This window comes from Sesamum indicum, linkage group LG5 (assembly GCF_000512975.1).
Source record: "Sesamum indicum cultivar Zhongzhi No. 13 linkage group LG5, S_indicum_v1.0, whole genome shotgun sequence".
In the NCBI taxonomy this organism is placed as follows: Eukaryota; Viridiplantae; Streptophyta; class Magnoliopsida; order Lamiales; family Pedaliaceae; genus Sesamum; species Sesamum indicum.
Genome location: NC_026149.1, coordinates 7520847 through 7543009, shown reverse-complemented (window position 1 = coordinate 7543009; position 22163 = coordinate 7520847). Strand labels below are relative to the sequence as shown.

General features: G+C 35.9%; 2 protein-coding genes and 1 pseudogene across 3 annotated transcripts; all 3 read right to left on the bottom strand.

Moving 5' to 3' along the window:
- LOC105162207 lies at window positions 3974–7200 on the bottom strand (annotated as a pseudogene).
- Window positions 7212–9795, bottom strand: LOC110011239 (mediator of RNA polymerase II transcription subunit 32-like). Of its 2 annotated transcripts, XM_020693937.1 has the most exons (4): window positions 9557–9795; window positions 8939–9109; window positions 8174–8618; window positions 7212–7424 (listed from the first exon to the last, which is right to left on the bottom strand). In XM_020693937.1, exon 3 carries the CDS (start codon window positions 8609–8611, stop codon window positions 8174–8176), a length of 438 nt encoding a protein of 145 aa, XP_020549596.1. In that variant the 5' UTR covers window positions 8612–8618; window positions 8939–9109; window positions 9557–9795; the 3' UTR covers window positions 7212–7424. The 2 variants fall into 2 exon arrangements, with proteins under 2 accessions (XP_020549596.1, XP_020549595.1); XM_020693936.1 differs by lacking the exon at window positions 8939–9109 and having other exon boundaries at window positions 9557–9793.
- LOC105162206 lies at window positions 15485–17931 on the bottom strand. Its single transcript, XM_011080178.2, has 2 exons — window positions 17004–17931; window positions 15485–16540 (listed from the first exon to the last, which is right to left on the bottom strand). The coding sequence occupies exons 1-2, from the start codon at window positions 17630–17632 to the stop codon at window positions 15814–15816; spliced, it is 1356 nt and encodes a 451-aa protein (XP_011078480.1). The 5' UTR covers window positions 17633–17931; the 3' UTR covers window positions 15485–15813.

Below are 22163 nucleotides of genomic sequence, written 5' to 3'. Positions count from 1 at the left end.
TCGAGCACGAGCACGAGCTTCGAATTGGGCTCGAAGTCGACGATTAAGGCGAGCTTGACTCACCATACTCACCGCTAATAGAAAAAGGGATCGGTTAGAGATAAAAATATTGGTATACCAGACAGAATAAAATCTGGAAAATTATATCACCTAAGGAACCCTCCACCTGGAGGGGAGCAGGTGTTAAGTGAGCAAGCCAGAGGATTTCTTCTACTAAAAGCTTCTTCGGATTATACCGATAGGTGGTGATGCTGCTTATTTGATCCCCATCTAAGCCCTCACCTTCGATCACAGGGGTCGGTTTATCTACCTTCCAATCAAGGGAAAAGGGCCACTCGTGACCGATAGGAGTTTTGACAAAAATGAATTTAGTTTTCCAAGGGCCAACATTGGAAGCAAGGGGATCAAGGAACCTACACTCTTTGCGAGAGGTTAGGTAGAAAAAACCGGCATCCCCAGACCATGCGGAAGTCGTAAAGGAGTACAGTGACCAAAAATTTTCAAAACTTGGCTCAAACCTATGTACTCGCATAACGATGACGAAAAGGATAATATGCCGAATCGAATTGGGGGACAGTTGCATAGGGCATATATTCAGACGACGTAAAATATGGGCTCAACAAGGAGCTAAAGGAAAACGCAACCCAGCTTCAAAATGTTGTAAGGAAAAAGAACAAAAGCCAGGAGCAGGCTGGTGCATACGGTCAGTAGGGCGGGGGATAATTATTTCATAGTTGGAAGGGATAAAAAAATTTTCCCTTATATTCTGGACCTGTAACCTCACAGTACTAGATATCTCCATCCAGGGGTTTCGCTGCAATGTAGAAGGGGAGTACTCGGGTGCAGGAGCTTCGTTAGAATTAGACCTAATCAGAGGAGTAGGGGGGCGAGATCTACGTCTAGAAGGCACTAAATCTCTAAGGAGTATATTGGATGGAGTAGAGGAAGAGACAGCAGCAGAATTAGATCCTATGTCAGAAGTGTTAGCAGAAGACATAGTACCTGTCAATGGAGATGGAGATCGAAAGCTGACGAGAAAAGTCGACGAAGAACGCACTGGAAGAAAGCAACTGGAGATGAAATTCTTCAGAACAGCAACGTTTGGGAGTATAGGAGAAGGAAGGAGCAATTTGAAATGAATTTGTATATATATTGCGAGGAAGGCGGTTTCAAATTCGACCATTGTCCAACCAACAAGCGACATCTGTATTGTAAAAAAGGTATAAATTGCTGAAGGGGCCGATGAGCGACACGTGTAAGCCCGAAAACACTCCGAGATCATCAGCTCAACAGTCGGACGAGACTTTTCGACTTCTAGGGTGATGTCACTCGAAAAGTGGGGGAGTAATGGTGATGGTAATTCAGGAAAAGACTAATATATCCTCCAGGTGAGGGTAAAAGGGTCTACATACTTTGAAGGTCTTTGACCAAGAGTCAATCCCTTGATGGTTACATATTTAGAGTATACTTAATGCCTAGAAATGAGGACACTTAGCACCATCTACGGGCTGTGAACAATGAATGTGGAGACGTGCCTAAACCTGCCAATATGGCGGGATAGCAGGGAGATAAAAGGAAAAGGATCTGAAGGGAAAGGGAAGTTTTTTGGTTGGCTTTTTTTAAACATTGAATGCTATCCTGAAAAAAAGGAGATCACTTTGATATGAGAACTGACTTGAGCGTCGGAGCACCTTCGCCGGGATACATCCCGGCTAAGTGATGTTCGTTTCTTGTCTGCAGAAATATTATTGAGTACGCACGCAAGGCTACTAACTAGCTTGGGAAGGAACTGAGTTTTCGAGCCGGATCAGTCGAGATACATGAATCACAGTTGCTGTCCAAATACTGAGATGCAGAAATGGTCAGTCGGATTTTTTTTGTTTGAACTATCTTAAAAGATGGCTCTTTAACTTCTTTGACCAGGATGATAGATGGAGAGACAAGAATTGGCATTTTTGCAACTCGTGATATTAAAAAGGGCGAGCATCTGACCTATGACTATCAGTAGGAGCTTGCACTACCAATTTCTGAAGCTTCTTTGATCAAGTGCATTTGTTCTCTCAGGACAAATCTTTAGCATTCCCTCTGACAAGCATAGTAGGTTTGTGCAGTTTGGTGCAGATCAAGACTGTCACTGTGGTGCTGTAGGTTGCCGGAAGAAGCTGGGAGTTAAACCCAATAAGCCAAAAATGCCTTCTTCAGATGCTGCATTGAAAATAGTGGCTGCAAACTCTCTCAAAGTGAAAGGAGTAGAATTAAACAAACCTCTAAGTTGCAGTTATTTTTGTGTAAAATGTAATTATCAAACGGATTTTGGAAGCATGTCTGGCTGAATTAACTGGAAAAGTTATTAGCGCTTGTATTTGCTTTGCACTATCTTTTTCAAGTTTTTAGCATGATTAGTGTAGTCTAGTAAGAACGTCTAGTACACCAACCAGAGATTCCCTGTTGTCATACAGCCGAAATTTAGCAATGCATTCAAATAGAAAATGAGTCGGCTGCCCTTTACATTACGTGGAATGATTGTGGCTTGTAGGACGGACTTCAAGAAATGGGATGAGAAACCATTACGTATCAATATAATGTGAGTAAAGGGATCTAAATATTTTAAGTCATTTATACAAGCCTGTCTTAAACCATATGCTTGAGAGTTGAGAGCTGAAAGAAGAAGAAAGATACATGTATCAGACATCTTTCCATGAATCAATCTTCAAATTGCCAGAATGAAACTTCAGAGCTATACTTAATGCGGATTGCGTCTGAAGGCTTTGATCCATTGTATCTCTGATGCTGTGAATTTGGCACTATACACTTGTGCAGGGTTTTTGTGTGTTGATTCCAAATAGATGTCCTGGTGATCATAACTAACAGTGTTGAAATTGGGGATTCGAGATCCGCTAGTTTACTTGTAAGAAGTATCAACACTAAAAGGGAAATGAAATGTGAGATACTTTGAACCGAAGAGAAGGTGGACTGGATCTCCTTGGTGAGTATTGGTATAGGTTATTGGCTATTGAAAAAACAGGAACTAGGTTTTGATGAGTGGATGGATGGCAAAAGAATGATAAGAAGGTAGATAACAGGCTATCCATCCGCTCTAAAGAAACGAAACTTGTGAGGAAAAGAAACAAAAAAACACTTGAACCTAAGAACCCTAATTTGAGCTCCAGAGGTCAATGCAGTTCTATACTCAAAGGTGGGAGTCTTCACAGTTGCTTTTTCCCTGCTGCCAGTGGTAATACTGAGCAGCTGTAACATATAGTGCGTGTTTAACACACAAACTGGACATACTATATATGCTCTCTTCTATGATGTTTGTATTCTGGTCTTGAATATTTGGTGAAATGGATACTGAGTTGCTCATCATCTTTCCTTGAAGGTGTATAAGAATGGAATTCCTGGTTTAGGTGGGTGCTCCAGCTTCTCTATGGTTTCTCTTTCTTTTCCATGTTCGTAATGCACTTAGTTTTTGCTGGGACATCTCTTTATGATGGTGGTTGTTATGGACTTTAAAGGAGGTTCAAGGAATGATCCTGCTCGGAGAAGAAAGCATCGCCATAACTAGTTGCATTGGTTCAGTAATAAGAATTTTACACTTTCCTGACAAAAGGTATAACTGATTATATTTGATAGATATTGTGTCAAATTTTGATTTAAGTCACTAACGAATTCTATATATTCTCAAAAGCTCTGATATAAGCGAAATTGGATGACTGTCATCTTGGAAGGATCACTAGGAAACTCAAAATCTTCGGACATCATAATTACTCGATAGGCATGGACAATTGCTTCACTGGATGAACATAATTACTGAACATTTTTCTTGCATGATGCCAATGCCTCCTTTTTATAGACAACTCAGAAATGAAAATCTCTCGTTTTGATCTTAAAAAGTTCATCCGCAGCATCGGATGGCAGAGAAGAATGGTATCAATATCTTTCTCCCTCTGTAAATAGGCTCCGCCATTTATCCGCTTAGCCCTTAGTGGCTTGTAAGAAAATATTGGCTCTCTTTCTTTTATCCCTTTGTGAATAGGCTCCATTGTTTATTTGCTTAGCCCTTTCATTAAGTTTAAATTCTAATATGTGGTGGGTTAAACACAAAAATCTAAGGGTGGGGGATTCACTTTCGGACAAAGCTTATAATTGAAGTAGATATATGTACCATAGTTCTGATGCACCATAGTGTACCTCTGAATGGCTTTATGGGGGCACCAAATTTCATAGACTTCAGTGGTCCCATGCGCCTGCAATCAGAGTATAGTTGAAAGTCCAGTACTCCAATATACTTACGACCTGCTCTAGAAAAGAAAAGATTGAGATATTTACAACTTTAATTAGTTGTAAGCTACATATGTAAGCTACAGATACAGATAAACGCAACCCATGATAGGGATTTGCTTTGGCTGCATTAGTACATATGTAAGCTACATATAGGCACAATACTGATTGTTTTTGGTTGCTGTGGTGTTATTGTCATTGTTAGTTGCGCTGGCTTTTACACAAATCTGTTCAGCTGTAGATGAAGGAACTCAAAGTCTAAAAAGTTGTTCCTGATCTCAGAATATTCACTTGCTATCATAGATTACCCCTCATAATGTTGACAAAACAGTTGCAAATTTGAGTGAGCCATCTCAGTGTAACGAATTCTCCAAGCTGGAAAGCCCAGGTGGCATCTTGTCAGCCCATAAATTAACATGAGATCAGGTTCTGCTCCCCCATGCCCTGAGTTCACCAAAAATATGGATGTGACTGCAAACCCAGAGGAAGTACTCTTAGTATGTAATGCTAAAGAAAGAATGAAATTACAAACATGGAATTGGGGTATATAGAAAAAAAAAATTTACCTATTTCGCCAAGAGCGTCTGCCATGTCTAACTCTGTCAGGTTTGGCTTCTAAGTATTGCCATTCAAATAGTGCTTCTTTAAAAGAACATTTGCTGCTTTTGCAACTGCATGTTTCCCGTCTGAGAAGGAAATCACTTCCAAACTCATATTCTTCTGCTCAAGAAGTGGGTCGCCAATAGTTTCCTGTGCAAAGATGGCTCGTGTTTGGATTAGAGGCCCATTTATAATAGCAGTTCTGGACATGGAAATGCATATGGATGTCGTCTAACAATTTTAGTCACCTGTCCCAGTATATGTAGTTAAAATAGGCACCATTGCATCATGCGAGATTCAACAAGTATATCACAAACTGACAGGGAAAGTTCGTCATGGATACACAGAAAATGACAAATTCTAAATGTTAGTAAACCTGTTGTAAAGGTCAATTAAAGAGAAAGACCTGAATGTTTCATGTTCAGTCAGTAAAAACGTCAGATTTCAGCATATGGATATCACAGTTGATGATTCAATAGACAACTGCTGAAACATAGAACTGACAGTTTACATTTGATGTTCTTTCACTCTTCAGCCATAATTTGAGGGCTTCTTGGGATATCTTCAGCACTCCTTCGACATAAAAGGAATAGCAAATTGCAGTTACTTATGAGAGATCCAGCAAACAAAGATTTGAAATGGGATAGGATCATTTTACATTGTTATTGCACCTGTACCTTCTTTATCATATAGGCATACATTTTCTCAATCCAATGGCTGCAAGCCATCGCAAGAGCTGAAGGACATTCAGAGTCTGAAGAGCTTCTTCACTGTCTAGAACGACTGCCAGGTACTTAAACTTTACTAATATCAAGATCTCTATACCGCTTAAACAAACAACTGGAGATAAGGAAGCTCTCAAGTGTGTTCATCAATCCCACAAAAAGTACCAAATGCTCACAAAAAAATGGATAATGTGCCAGAGTAAGCGAAGCCCAAGATCACCAGTCTGCCAGAATTTTAGACCGAATTCATATTAACAATTTGAGAACATGTATCCTATAAGTATTTCATGTACAGAAGCAACAGAGATTACGCTCCCAAGGCTACGTATGAGAAAAGCATTCCAAGAGCAACCCAAACTGATACCTATAGGTTTACCAGTGTGAATGTGTATTAGCATCCAAGCACCTTTCAAGGATCAGCTTTACCGTATACACAAACTTATGATGTGGGTAACACATGTACCCGTCTTGTTTATCAGATTCTTTCTGGGTCTCTTTTAAACTTCCGACTTATGAACGCCAAATAAGGTACCTGTTCCTTTAGAATGCATTATGAAGCTAGGTTGAATTTTGCATGCATATGGACCTTTTAATTCAACAACAGTAGGTAATCTTCAAACCCCTACACTCCAAGTACCTAAACACAGCCCTACCCTGTATAATTAGTAGAACAGCTTCTAGTACATCTTTGAAATCAATTTTTGCCCTCGACTTGTCACAGAATAAAAATAAAATAAAAAGTGATAAAAACTGAACCTCACATCACCTTGCTAATTATCAAGGGACAATAACCGCACCATTTACAGTGGAAAATTCTCAAGTACACCAGGTGTTCAAGGATGTGATATGTTAGTGATGGTATTCATATCATGTAGATGTGGCATAATCCTTCTTGGTTTAGGCAAGTGTTTCTCCAATCGATCAATTAAAAAGGAAACAAACAAGTGCAGTTACTTACTGAGCAGATCCGTGCATAGAACTTGTGCATTTCATCCCCTAATCCAAAATTCTGTAAACAAATCCAATCAAAGAATTACTGATACCAAATTCCTCGAATTACACAAAGGCCCTCCTAAAACCACTAAAAATCATGTTGTTTGATAACTACAGCCATAAACACGACTGTCATGAAAATCAAAGTAAAATTGAGAGTGAACGCCAATACAGACAGCAACTAACGCTGATTGGAGCCAGCGGAGGAACATGACGGACGAACGAAGTCGAGCTCCAGCATATCTAATTTCGGGAAAAAAAAAAACCTAACATGGAATGGAAACAGAGACAGAGCCCGTAAGTTACTGCTACTAATCAGTGTCATTCTCTCCTTAATCTTGCCAGCAGAAGAACGAAACTTGGATGAATTGCATGAAATAAAAGGAAAGTTAAAAGAGCAACATAATAATGTTGAAAACAGAGTTATAGTCGGAGAGAGAAGAGAGGGAGATGAAGAAGAAGTTACCGGTAATTTGTGCGTTTTTCAGGAACACTTGCAGTGCATGACTTTGCTTGCACTTGCAGTTTTATTATTGCGCGCGCGAGAGAGGCGGACGGTTGGCGTAATTATAAATCACTCAATTAATATCTAAATTTTGTTATTAATATTAATTTTATATTCAATTGATATTTTTATTATAGAGATGTAGTGTATTGCTCTAAACTACCACACACGAGCGTGAACTCCATTCTTGACCATATTATCATCTATGACAGACATCGAATGAAGTGAAATTGAAATTCCCTGCTCTTTACAATCTGAGGATTAACTCGACCGACTTTCAATTGCCTAGCAACACGACAATGAGATGGAGGCTCCTGTCCCTGCAAAGACAACCGCAGGTGTAAATGTTTTCTCTTTTGACACTAGTAACTCAATCAAAAAGGCTAAAAGCTGTAATCTTGCTTTTAGTTGTGATCCCAAATCCCAAACCATAAACAGAAATCAGACTCGCTGTTCCCAACCAAATGATATGTAAGAAGGGGGCATTGATATTCCATGCAAGTTAACAATTGGAGGTCAAGAAAATAACAAATATAATGTTGAGAATGAGAGAGAAAGAACTATGAAGGACTAGAAATGGAGCATTCATAAGTCACATTATCAGTCCTGGCTACTATATACAGGTGGTGGTATGTCCTTAATCTTCTAAATTTAAGAGAATATTCATTTTCCTGCTCGTGTGTGCTTCACCTACAGCCACACTCCTCTTCCATTATGCTCAAACAAATACCATATCAAAATTAAACACAAAGGCACAATACAACATATAAAACATGAGATTTTAGGCTGCCCCGTCAAATCATTCCCCTAGATTCAATGTGTAATGTTGGTTTAACCAGTTCTCCTATTTAGTGTATCTAGAATCTAACCTATCAGGCCAAATTATGTTTACCAATACACATAATAGCTACCCAAAGTTACTTTCATATTCTGAGGAAGATATGTACCATTCATTTAAAAATTGGGGAAAAAATTTGTTATTGCGGCCTTCAAACCAATTATATCCTGGTAAAACAGTTTTTTACTAAAAAAGCCATTGACCAAATAGTAAAACGAGTATTTGCCATACCTATTGAGCAGCATCTTCAGTAAATCTAGCATCAAAAGGAGCATTAGTGTTGGCGTGTGAAGCACCGCCTCCAGCCCCCGATCCTTGTTGCAATTCAATCACTAACCATCGAACAGCTTTACTCATTTGCTCCAAGCGAACAGCACTAATAGGTGGAAGACCACTTGTAACAGGCTGCCCTGGTTTAGCAGCGACCGAACCAGTGGCCTCATCCACAAGACACTCAGATCCTATTCTTTGCTTCACAGATTCCACAAACTCTTCTGCTTGATCACAAGCAACTCTGAACAATTCCCACCGCTGCTTAAAGTTTTCGAGTGCAGCATCAGTAGCTGGAGTTTTTTGGCCACCAGAACTTTCTTTTGCCTCTAAAACACCAGCTGCTGCTGCAATAAACTCCTGATACGCGCTACTCAAGGAATCTACTATGTTGTCCATGGAAAATCTACAAAGAGCAATTATACAGAGCAATTGCTTGCCTTATCTCATCAAACCAATACACAAACTCCCCACTCTGAACCAGGAAATGTTTCTATTTCATATAGCACACTAAAAAATAAATAATTAGAAAAAAAAAAAGGCAAAATGGAATTTTATTTATTACATAATTTTACAATTATTATTCAACTCAAAGTTTCACAGATGGTCCATCAGCTTAACCACAACATCTAATTAGCCGCTCAATTTCTAATGACCAGTAAAATCTATCCCTCCCGAGAGGAACAACAGTAGGAAAGCTTCAAAAGATTGTTCACAGACAATTACCTTCAACAGTTCTACAGGCAAGATATAACTCAAAGGCAGCGAATTTAAATCCAAATACTAGCGGCGATTAATGCGATTATAGGCACAATAATTGCACATAAATTAGTTCAAATCACTCAGCGGCGACCATTCAGTGTATTTTGATTCGATGGATCAACACCATGAATCAACCTACAATAAGAAGCGTGAGACAAAATTAGAAGTATTTAGAAGAATCTGAACTAGGGATGGCAACGAGTCGAGCTCGACTCTGTGATTTCGAGCTCTAGCTCGATCAGTATTTTCGAGCTCGAGCTTGAGCTGTAATCGAGCTCGAACTCGGGCTCGATTTCTCGAATTTGTTATGAACCCAGAAAACTGTAGGTAAAAACTTGAATAAAATTGCAGCAGAATGGAGGTGGGAAGGAGAGAAGAAAGAGATGAGAGGAAATTCAGAAATTTTACTAATTGATAATGGTCTTCCTTACAACATTACAACTCTTTTACAAACAATTCTCAAAGCAAACAAAAGTGTAAGCAACTAAGGCTGGAAAGGAATCCAAAAACAAGAATGCTAAAAACACACCCAACCCAAGAAAAAGAAGAATAAGTAAAATGCAACAGAGAAAGAAGGATTACCTGGAAGGCGTACTCGTCGCCGTCCTCGTTGCCGACTTACCGTCCTTGTTGCCGTGAGTTTGGGGCTAGGGTTCTAAGACATGGGTTTGAGGAAGAAATGAGAGGAGAAAGATGGAAGCCGTACTCGTTGCCGACCTGCCGTCCTTGTTGCCGTGAATTGAGAGAGGAGAAAGAATGGAGGAGAAAAAGAAAGAGAAAGAAAAAGGAAGAAGAAACGAGAACAAGAGAGAGAAAGAGATGGGTTTTTTATTTTTAACTTTTTGTATTATTATTATTATTATTATTATTAATAGTAACAATTACTATTATTATTATTAGTATTATTATTATTATTATAATAGTTATTATTAATGACGAAATTTAAAGAAATGGAAAAGATAAATGTTCTCACTCATAATTATAATAATAATATTATTATTATTATTATTAGTACTACTGCTGTTATTATTATTATCACCACCACTACTACTACTACTATTATTATTATTTTAAATCATGAGATCGAACCATAAAATTTTTATATAGATATAGTTAAAATTAATATATGTTCACAATCTGCAAAATTTATATATTTATAAATGTTAGTATAACATTGTGTAACTATCATCTTACATTGTTGAACAACATGTGTTAATCAGGCCATCAAAATTCAGATCAGACCGTTAGATATGATAAAACTTACAAGAAAATACATTTGGTAAAGTTTTAGACTTATTGGATATACGGATGTCGAGATATTGTACTTGAAATATAAGAGTAATCATTCAAAATGGTGTGTCGTCGAATTAGGCCATGTGATTTTAAATCATACCGTCTGATATGATCTAATGGACACAGTCATGTATATATTTAAATTTCGTATGAATCATGTACCCGAATTTTAAGATATTGTAATTATGATTAAACTTTTTAATCTCATTATATACATAATAAAATAATAATTAGAATTGTTCAACTATCATCATCATCATCATTATTATTACTATTATTATTATTTTTAGATTAATTCATAGGAATTACGAAATTTTGATATAAATTTATAAATAATAAAAAATCATAAGTGAATTACTTGTCAATCTATCTCTGAAGTTAATTCTTTATTTAATTTGGGATCTTTATAGATACCTTTAACAATATTATTTGGTTGTATTCTTATTTCTTCGACCTTATCATAATTTGAATCATCTAAATTACATTCTTCTCTGATTCAGGGTGTGGATGCTCTAGATGGGGTTATTACCTCTATAAGTGATATGTAAGACATAGTCGAAGATCTTGAAGAATTGCTTTTTAAATATTTTGTTTAATTAACAAAGTCAATTATGACATTTTCTTCCGAATTTTGCAAAATATTTGTATACATACTCTCAGTATTACTTTTAATAGGGACTACCTTTCCAATCACCCAATGTTCTGGAAACTCTACTTCGCTCCATTTTATTTGTCTCCTAGTATTAATCCTTGAATTTTGTAGATATGCTTCAAAGAATACTGTTTGTCCATGAGATTTATTATCTTATGTCTACAATCATGATTAAGTGTTTGAAAAAGTTTATAATATATTCATATTCTATAACATATACATATTAATTCTGACCCAGGTGCATAATTGTATCCATAGATTTAATATTTAGTGTTAATGCATCCAGTATATTCACATCAAACATCGATAATTATAAATTTTGGTAAACATTAAAAAATACTGGTCCATGTGCCAGACTAGATTGTATTATTCCCATTAGAGATTTCTTCCAGTCTAAATTCCAAGCATCTCTTAGGGGCGCTAAAAAGCATTCTGGTAAGCCTTCTAATGTTAGAGGCTTACAGGTTATTTGTACAAGACCTATATGTAAAAATTTATATTCTTCTTGGTAGTGCCTTATATCCATGGCATCCAAAAGTTTTATTACTTTTTCCTCATTATCAAGAGCAATAGATTCTTCAGAAGTTTTTGCTACCTGCTTAATTTCCAATAATCAAATCTTTCAAAATTATAAATTAGTCTAGAATTTACTTTAGGAATTGTCCACTTAATTAGTTCATCTAATTTTTTTGGGAGTTCATACTCCTCTTTTTTAGCATTTTTCACTTGGTTGTTATATTATCAAATAAATACTGCATAATAAGCAGAGAAATAAAATACTGACAATGTCAGAAATAATTTCCTTGAGTTTATCAATTCGTTTTCTAATTATTTTTTGACCTCTCTTCAATCTTGTCTTATATTCAATTGGATCATTCCATAATTTAAATTGATAAATAGGCCAATGTATTCCTCATAAAAAAGCTTTTCTTTGTGGTTCTTCAGTCCAAATGTTTGGAGTTTTTAGAAGAGATATTCAAATTCATCAAGATTTATTTCCATCAATATATTCTCTTGATAGGAAATCGGGAAGACTATTTATCTCTCTTTAATATGCTCAATGGAAAAATTAAATAGTGCAAGATGTGCTTGTCGTCTGGCAAATATTTGTTTAGAAATATTATGTTTAAAATCTTTATTAAACATAAACGTAGCAACAGAACAATCTGTCCTAATGGTGAACTCTTCATTAAGTAAATCATCTTAAATTTTCAACACACATTTAACAATAGGAAGAACTTCTTTAGCAACAGTAACATAATTTCTTTGGGCTGCTTTTCATTTTCCTAAATGGAATCTAACCAAGTATTGTTGTTTATTTTCATCTATTTGTTTTAGTATTCCTCCAAATTCAATTTCAGATGCATTTGTTTCTATTATTTTCTTCGAATTAGGATTAGCAAGATATAGACATGATAATGATTTAACCTTCTGTTTAATTAATTTAATTAATTTTTTATGTTCATTAGTCCATTTTGGTGGATTCTTTTTAAGCCTATCATATAGTATTGTTGTATCTTGAGCAAGATTCTTACAGTATGGGGCTATATAATTTAAACTACCTAAAAATCTTGTAATTGAGTTTTATCAATAATTTTAAAAATTTATCTGCAAATTCAATACATCTATTGATGGGTATAATTTCCCCCTTTTCAATATGTTGTCCCAGAAATCTAACTTTAGTCTAGAAGATATTCATTTTTTTACTTTGATAAAACTAAATTATTGTGGATAACTGAGTTTTTAAATATTTCTAAATGCTTAAAATGGTCATTTATGTTGTTTGAGAAGACTAAGATATCATCAATATAAACGATGATAAAATTAGAGAATTGATTAAAAAATATCATTCATAATATTCTGAGATTCTGAAGGTGCATTTTTTAATTCGAATAGCATAACATTCCACTCAGAATGTCCAAATGGTTCTGTGAATGTTGTTTTATACCTATCTGATTCATTTATTTGAATTTGTCAATATCTGATTTTAAATCATATTTTGAGAAAATTATTGCCTTATGTAATCTGTCCAACAAATCCTTTTTATTAGGGATATGATATCTTATTCATTTTAAGACTTTATTAAGATGTTTATAATTTATTACAAGCCTGGGTTTTCCTCTTTCTTTTTCTGCATGCTTATTAACATAAAAAGCAGTACACGCGCTATGGTGATTTTGAGGACCTAATCAGTTTTTTTTCAATTGGGGATTTAATCTCATTTTTACATAATTTTAAATATTCAGTATTCATTTGGCAAGGTCTTGCCTTAGTAGGGATATTTGCTTCTGAAAATTCACTTTGGTAATGAGGATTAACAATATACTTTTTTCTATGCCAAAATGCATTGGGATGTTCATCACATATCTCTAGTTTAAATTTATTTTGAATATTTAATATTAAATAAATTAAATATAATTTAATATTTTAATTTGAATTATAAAAAAAGTACAGAAACAAAATAAAACAAAAAATGGCATTTTAGTAAAGAATACCTAAGAAAAAGATAAAAAGCAGTTAAAAAATACCCCCACAAGTACAAAGAGCGCGTGTAATGCACCTTCTATTAATTACTAATGGAAGGGGTGTTTGTTGCTGAGTTTTATAAAATATAGTGGGGTTTTTAGCCTATTTTTAAAATAGAAAGGGGTTTTAGCCGACTTTTAAAATAGAAAGGGGTTTTTATCCGATTTTTTAAAATACTGGGGGGTTTAATGCATTTTGTCCCAAATTTTACTTGACCCATCATTAATAGTCTGCGTCCGAGTCACGAAAATATTAAGCAATTATCCCCCTCACCATTAATTGACTTAAATAAAATGGTGAATAAATCTAAGATTTCTAGATTTTGCTCAAAAAGTTACTACTTATTTTTATATTTTATTCTAGATTCAAGTAATTAATTTTTTATTCTTTTATACCCAGCAAAATCAAAAATTTTGCGCTCAACTAGTAATCATCTCCCACTGAGTAAAAGCCATAATAAACTACTTACTGATCTTGAACAAAATAACTCTATGTTCATAAAATAATGTCACATGCATACAATGTGCAATATGAATAAAACAAAATAAAATTAGAACCGCATCGGCTACACTAACACTTGGTGCATCATGTTGAAATAATTTGGCCGTATGATGGTAAAATAGTGAACCATATCCCCAATAAAAATAAATATATGGCCTCTAAAAAAATTATCCTAAGAAATACATTCTCTCATAAAAAGTAAATTATATTGATCTACGGCCTATTACATCATTCTAAAATACTTACATTATTACGAGGCCTACTACATCAATTTAGAAAAAAATTAGAATACCGCATTAATTACTATTATTGTCACAAATTATCTCCACAATAAAATACTCGCATAATACATGAGCACCCACAATGCTAATCTCTCTATATATATATCACAAAATTAATATTACATATATTCTCAATAAAGATTGTGATAAACACATATTGTTTTGTAACTACCAAGGCATGCATGAACGTATGAGAGCCTCAGAGATTAAAATTGCAAAAAAAAAAAAAAAAAGTGCAATAAAATGAACATATTGGCATAATTACAATCACAAAATATTGCAAAAAATAATCATATGCGCATTCTTTAATATAATGAGAGCAAAATAAATGTGCTAGCACAAATTGCAATCACAAAATATTGCCTAAAAAATAAAATGGCATAAATTGCAATAAAAAATATTGCAATAAATAATAATCATAATAGAAATTGCAACCACAAATTTTGCAATCATAAAATAATCATATTGACATAAATTGCAATAAAAGATATTGCAATAGAAATTAAAAATATGATTTTTTAAGTTAGTCTAAATTTTCTACAACACAAAATGAAAATTACAAAACTATTTAGACTTAAAAAAATAATTTTTCAAACACCCGAAAATCTCGCCCCATCAAATAAAAATTTTCAGTTTTTTTTTGGCTGAAGAAAAAAGGAAAAAAAATTGCCAAACACAACCTTAGCCAAGCCAGCCATGGCTCTCGACTAGGCTCAGCTGGGTTCATGGTTGGGCGCCAGCCTGGACTACGAATACATCAAATCTCTTGTTGTCTTAAAGATCATCCCACGAACATCTCCAAAATTCCCCACGTTGGATCTTGCTCAAAATCTTGTGCAAACTACAATCATATCTACTCGCCTTCGTGGATTACCACTAGAGTAACCCACTCATTTGCACACCTCAAATATGGTAATGCTCCAAGAAAAAAGATTAAGAGAAAATTGAAAAGAGTATTGTCATCAATTCATTTGTATCACATTTATGTTTTTGTGTCCTAATACCATCACAACCATATACCCTATTTATAGGTATACATAACCTTAGCCCTAATAGTAGTCCATATCTCAATATGTAATTAAAAAAGACTACAAACACTATCTCAGATAGAATTTATTCCAAAAGAATTCTTATGCCAACATATATTTAAAAAACTCAAACTCTATATCAAATATGAATGTGTATTGGATCACGAGTCCACTAACCCAATCGAATATTCAACACAATGCATAAAAACAAGAGTAACAATTCTCATTCTAATTCAGAAAACATAGTATGAATCAGATAATACAGTAATCGTAAGCTTTTTCATAACTTGACAGGAACCTGATTCAGGTAAACACTTCACAAGGCTCACACATACTAAAAACCACGGCGGGCCTTTCCTTCCCTGTCAACAATTTGTTCTCATGTTTTTTAATCTCTATACACTAGGTCCTATCCTTAGTTCTAAACTACAACACAAAAAATTCCAGTGATGACTCAATCCAAAATCCATCACCACTTACAAATTCATTTCTCTCATCACTCACAAAAATCAGTAAGAAGTTGGCAAAAAAGTACAACAGGGTCAATTTTGAAAATAGTCAAAACAGTAAATCTTGAGGCGGGCACAATTCCTTGCGAAGTTTATGAGAGAAAAGCCTACAAGCGTCCATGCTCAGGTCCAGCGCAGCTGACAATGCCACAAACGCAGCCGCATCCTCCATGCAATTAACTTGCTGCACGCCCACCTCCACCATCAGAGGAGCAGTCTTCCCACTGTGCCCCTCGCCTTCCACCTTTGCCGACATTACAAACCCTTTGTACAGGGAGTACGGCCACAGTGCATATCCGAAATCCCCACTGCTTCGAGGGCTGCATACAGGGGTTGCGGCAGCACTACCTGGCTTCATGGCAGTCGCCCCATTGCCATTTAAGTCTATGATAAATTTCCCTCCCTTGCTGCAGCTGAGGGTTGATTCAGCTAAGACAATGCCACTAGATGCAGCAGAGTTGTGAACAAGTTCGAACCTGTAGCCAAGTCCATCAGCAGAACCACGGTCACGCCAGGCCTCAAGGCGGCCCCAGGGCTTCCAGGTGCCATCACCAGGACGGAGAATGAGCCAGCAGCCAGAGTTGGAACGGGTGACCCGGTCTGAACCGGGACCAGCAACAAACGGCGTCACCATAGAGGCAACCGCAACTGGAGAACCGGAGAGGTCATGGATTGTGATGGACCACCCTTTTCTTTCTTTGCCGGGCCTTTCTCTTTCACTCCCAAACGAACTTAACCAACCCCTTGCAGGGCTAATTTGCTCTGACGACAAAGACCTGCCACTCAAATCACAAACAAATTTCCATAACGAACGTGTAAATATTGCTCCAAGTTTAATCAATGCCGACTCTGAATTCCACCATAAGCCTTTATGCAAAGAAAATAATGGGCTTTACTCAAGACTATTGATTTGGTACTAACAAGCCCGCATTTAACCAACAGCATGGCAAATAAATACAGCAGTTAAAGGTTCGGATTCATGCTTTATATTGAACTGGGAATTGTTACTCTGGACTAGTTGACAAAAATGCGAAAAAGTTTTTCAAGTATGAACTTCATAAACCCCTTTCCATAGCTTTTCATTTCCAATTCAAAATACAAGTCTCATTGATTATAGTTTCTGGACGTCGCAAAGAAAAAATTACCAAAATTACAAAACTCTTTTTTTCTGTAGAAACCAAGAAATATAGATTTTCAAAAAAATGAACGAATATCCTTGTTTGTTTTAAAATCTCTAACCTGGAGCGTTGATTGCGGTCGGCTGCCCGAAAATTGAACTTGCAGGTGAAAACCGGCTGGCGAATATTTCCTCGCAATTGGAAAACCTGCGGGCTGCATTCGGGTGCTCCATCGAACTGGAATACGAATCTAGGGTCAGGCTCTGCCTTCACATTCATGTGAAACTGCGCCATATTCTTTTTCTTTTTTCCCACATTAATCCACCCGTTGTGGAAAACCACGGCTTTCAACTCCGCCGCCGGCAGATCCAACTGCACGGTGATTTTCCCCAACAACCTCCCGGAACTAACGCCGCACGAGGCGCCGCGGCGTGCGGAGTACACGGAGATTTTAAGTTGCGGCTTCTTAGAGGTGGAAAAGAGGGAGGACTTCCCGTTTAGCCTATCAAGATCGGATTTGCAGAGGTCGAAGGAGGCGGCGATGGTGTGTGAACTACAGTCCGGGGACGGGGCGTTTTCCGACGGAACGTAGGGCACAATGGCGTCCTGGAGCGGAAAATTTTTCAGCTTGATTTTGCAGAAACACGGCGACGACGAGGGGTGCACGGCAGAACGCGCCGGCTTAGCCGCCATCGGAATTTTCAGGCCCAGATTCCCCACTGTCAGCCTGACAAAAGGACACGGATCCATCAACCCCAGTAGATAAATTCAGTAATGCTCTTCTACGGTGGTTGATCAGAGGCGGCGCAGGGTAGAAAAGCAAGCAGCTAAGGTGCGCAGACAGAGGGGGGAACAGGGTGTAAGGATAACTGCAGGAGAGGTAAAAGAGTACTCCATAGGGATGCCAGGGAAGCACCAGCAATCGCACTTAACAACATACTCCTCTACGTTTTTAGTCTGCTAACCTAAGCGTGGAGTTGGAGATATGGCATACAGCTGTGTACAGGCTGTGTCGTTTAATGTTTGCCGGTGGGACGGTCTCTCATATTACAAATATGCCCCTTCAGTTCACAAGTGGAGGGACCTAAGGCTGTGTTTTATTTTTTCTTTCTTGTTTTCCAAAAACCAGGTTTAGGCAATATTTAAAGATTAGAGTGGAGACCCAATTGAACAAGTTATTAAGTTGTTGGGTTATTGATCCGATTGGTTAGATCAAATTAAAAAAATTGATTGACCCTTAATATACTAGGAATCAGCACTGCGCCATTCACAGTTTGAAATAGCCAAAAAGTTATACATTTGAAGCAACAACATGATGGGACTGATTGTAAAAACTTATACTTTTAAAAAAATAATTTTTGTAAAAACAGTTGAAAGTGGTATTTGTTAAAAAAATTAAAAGACTTAATTAATTGTATTTGTTAAAAAAATTAATAGTAGATAAAAAAATTAAAAGTATTTGTTAAAAAAATTAAATGTAATAGTGTTTGGAGAAAAATTACTTATAACATACACTTAATTGATAAAAGACTGTTTTGTCCTTATTGAAAAATAATATTTTTTTGCGTATTATCACTTGTTATTTGTCACCTTAACTATTTTTCCACAAAAACTCATAAATTTTATTCCGATTAGTATTTCATATTTATATATTTAAAAATATTATATAAATATATTTAAATTTAATAATGCTCCCACTAAATAATATAATTATTGATTCATACACAATAATTAAACTTGTTGATTGTAAAAAAGTAATTATTCCAAGATATTTTGTCTCGTCTCTTCACGTGATCTTGAGTACTCCAAGAGAATCATATTACTCAGTGTTAGGTTCAATTCATCAACCAAATGAATATCTCAACTGTCGCTCTCCACGACTAGTGAGACAGGAAAACAGGAGCATATTCATTTGTTCACAATAATAGTGTAGCTTTCTTCTATTCCAAATGTGCCACAACTCGTGAGACCAGGAAAGAGTAGAAGTAGCATCCACGCTATATTATCGTGGATGGAAGGCTTGAAATTATCAAACCATTTAATTTAATTTTATTTTGGGCCTAATATTTGACCGATACCTCATTATTGTAACACTTTGCATGACAAAGTTTTAATAATTGAGTAAAAACGCATTCCAAACATATCATACATAAAAAATTAAAATATTTACTACATGCAAAAACAAACTTAGCACGCCCTATTAGGTGATCACAATTCCGATTTTAAGTGACCCACTTAGCCTCCAGAGTCTATGGTCAATCTAGGGTGCGGCTTAACTATTATCATTCTAATGACCCTTCCTCCTTGTTCTTCTTCCGTCATGAGCTCCGTCCAACAGGCTTAGGCCTTCATCTCCTTGGAAGCTTACATTTATTTGAAATAATTGAAACCTTACATTTCTAAGTACTCATTACAACTGAAATTGAAAACTCCAATTAAAAGTTGGGGGAGTATAGAAAGAGGGAGAAAGTAAAGCTTATTATTTCAAGGATAAAAACAAAAGAATGAATTAAAATAAAGAGGCACACAGGCCTCCGAACATAAAAGTAAACCATGCATTTGGCCAATGAGCTTTGTGATCATCCCGCATCATTTATCCAATAAACAATAATTAGCACATTTATATCAAATATAAATATGCTAAATAAATAAATACAATTCATGTATTTAACAATTATATCCAATATCAAATACCAAAAATATAATTAAATGCAGAAAATAATTACTAATAATGCAATTAAAAAAATTAATATCAACCACACATCCAATGTACAATTGTTTTTTTGTTTGGTGACCATTTTCAAATTACTTTAAGGCACAATTTAATTTTAGAAAAATCCAATTCAACCAAATTAAAAATTTTCAAAATTAATAATTTTAAAAAATTAGCAGAAATCAAAAAAATCAAAATTTTCAAGAAAAACAGCACAAAATCACCCAGCCATCCTAACCGCAGACTGCCATCTACTGCCAACCCCGCGCACGCGCAGGCGCCCCTGTCTACACGCCGCGCGCAAGGTGCCAGCCCGCTGCCCTACTGGCACGTAGGCCACTGCCTGCGCGCCCGGTTGCGCTCCCTACTGGCTAGTGACCGACCGGCAGGGCAACAACAATTGTACTGATTCATTTTTCAAATTCTTTTTTGAATTTCTATAATTAAAGTGAAATAAAAACCATGTACTTATAGAAAATGCAATTGTCAGAAAATGCATAGATATCCACAATTTAAAAGCAAACTTAATACTTATTTTCTAAACACGTAATCATGCTTTAAAGCTATAAATCATAATTTCCAAAAGCAAATTAAACACATTGTTCATGCTCAAAACATAATAACATGTTAATCCTAAAGTCACAACACCGAACTAGGCTCTGATACTACGGAAAGAATCAGCATGGCCTGGGAACACACTGAAAGCGTGAAATAGAAATATTAAAAATAGTTCAAACGGGTGTTCTCTTTGAAATTTCAGACGTTCGGTGTTTGTCAAAAGCATAATAACAAGCATACAAGGATGTTAGACATGTGGTCAGAGGATGAAACAAAAGGCATAGGAATATAACATGAAACTTTACCTTTTTGTTTCTTTAGATGAGCAGCAACGTGCATTGTTCCCTTGACGTTCTCCCATTCCGTTCACTTGAGAATTCAAACTAGAATTCCTCTATGTTGTCACACCACAAAATGGACTAGATATAATTCTTGTTCTGTTGCTAGATAGAACAAAGGACAAGAAGGAAAAACAACTCCAGACAAACACTATTGTTTAATGCTTTTGGATTGTTTTATGTTCTAACTTGAATCAAATTCTATATTGAACACAAGGGGAATATTTTTTAGAAAAAAATGAGAGCAAAATTTGTGGTTAGTGAGCAAGGTTATGTTGGATATGTGTGTAGTTTTGTATATTACATACAATTAAATTAAAACCAAGTTTGCCCCCAAGGCAATCTATACACACACATGCATATAACCTTCAACCATGATGAAATAACCACTCCATCATGTTCATGATGGTGAGGAGTTTCAACTCCTTCTTAACTTGCTCCAACCTCCATCAAATGAGCTTTGACTCTAAGTATTTATCAAACTTGATTTAATCAAATTAAATCAAGCCCAACCAGAGTCCATTGAACAATAATTAATTAAATAGATTTTAACCTAACTAAGTCCAAAAATTTATTTAATCCAATTCAATAAATCTAAGCCCAAACACTAAATAATCAATTCAATCAATTAATTAAGCCAAACCTAATAAATTAATCTAATTAATTTAATGGTGTTAAGCCCAAAATTAATTAATTCAATTAATTAATTCTTGAGCATCCATCAAATGGATTTTAAATAAATGTTCTAATCATTTATATATTCTCCTTGGATTAAATTAATTCATTTCTTCTCGAATGAATTTCAAATTAATTTTACCAATTTCAAATTAATTTTACCAATAATTAAAATTAAATCTAATTAATTCTTTCAAATTAACCATTAATCAGAAATTCCGGTCACCATGGGTGGCAGTCTAGCCAATGGTCCATGAAATTAGAGGCTAGGTGAATGTTGACGTGAATACTTAGGCTCCCGAGTACCATATGTCTACTGATCTAAGTTTAAGATATGGAATTGGCCGTCGGTTCCCATGCTGGACTAGATACTATGCTCGATAAGTCGAGATGTGTTTGCTCTATTGGTTGACGTAGAAAACCATTCTCTACTCAACCAATCGCTATGGCCACAGACTCTTAGAGCTCGAACCATCTTAGAGCGCATAGGAGACTCAATTGTTATATATTAATAGGTGATCGATTCTATCTTGGAACCCACCGTCCTCACTACATATTTCTGATTGCACTGAATAAGACTTGTAATTACCACATTCAAGATAAGATCATCTTTTGCCAGATTCAAGATACAACCATCATATGAGTACAACTACTATAGTTCCTCAAGTCTGAGAACTAATCCCATATTACCGGAGCCAGGAAGATCTAATCATACTGACCAAGCCTCCAAGGCTTCCAAATGATGGCTTCCCGCGAGTCAGTTCAGTCGGCTTAACAACCTTGTTAACCACCCACTAAAATTGCATAGACGTCCAACGTCTGTCACCGACGAAACACGACTCTCATCCATTGAATGTAATTTTTAGTGCAAGTCGAGGTCCTCGACTTGGAACTTTTCAAATATTACCATCAGAAGCTGGTTTCATGGCGACCATCTAATGCGTAGCTGAACTACATTGGTTGTACAATTTGGTTTGTAGGCTTTGTTGTGATGTTA

Coding starts and splice junctions, on each gene's coding strand:
- LOC110011239 (XM_020693937.1), bottom strand. CDS start 8,611: ATGGACAACATAGTAGATTCCTTGAGTAGCGCGTATCAGGAGTTTATT.
- LOC105162206 (XM_011080178.2), bottom strand. CDS start 17,632: ATGGATCCGTGTCCTTTTGTCAGGCTGACAGTGGGGAATCTGGGCCTG. Junction 16,541..17,003: donor GACCGCAATCAACGCTCCAG/GTTAGAGATTTT, acceptor TTTGAGTGGCAG/GTCTTTGTCGTCAGAGCAAA.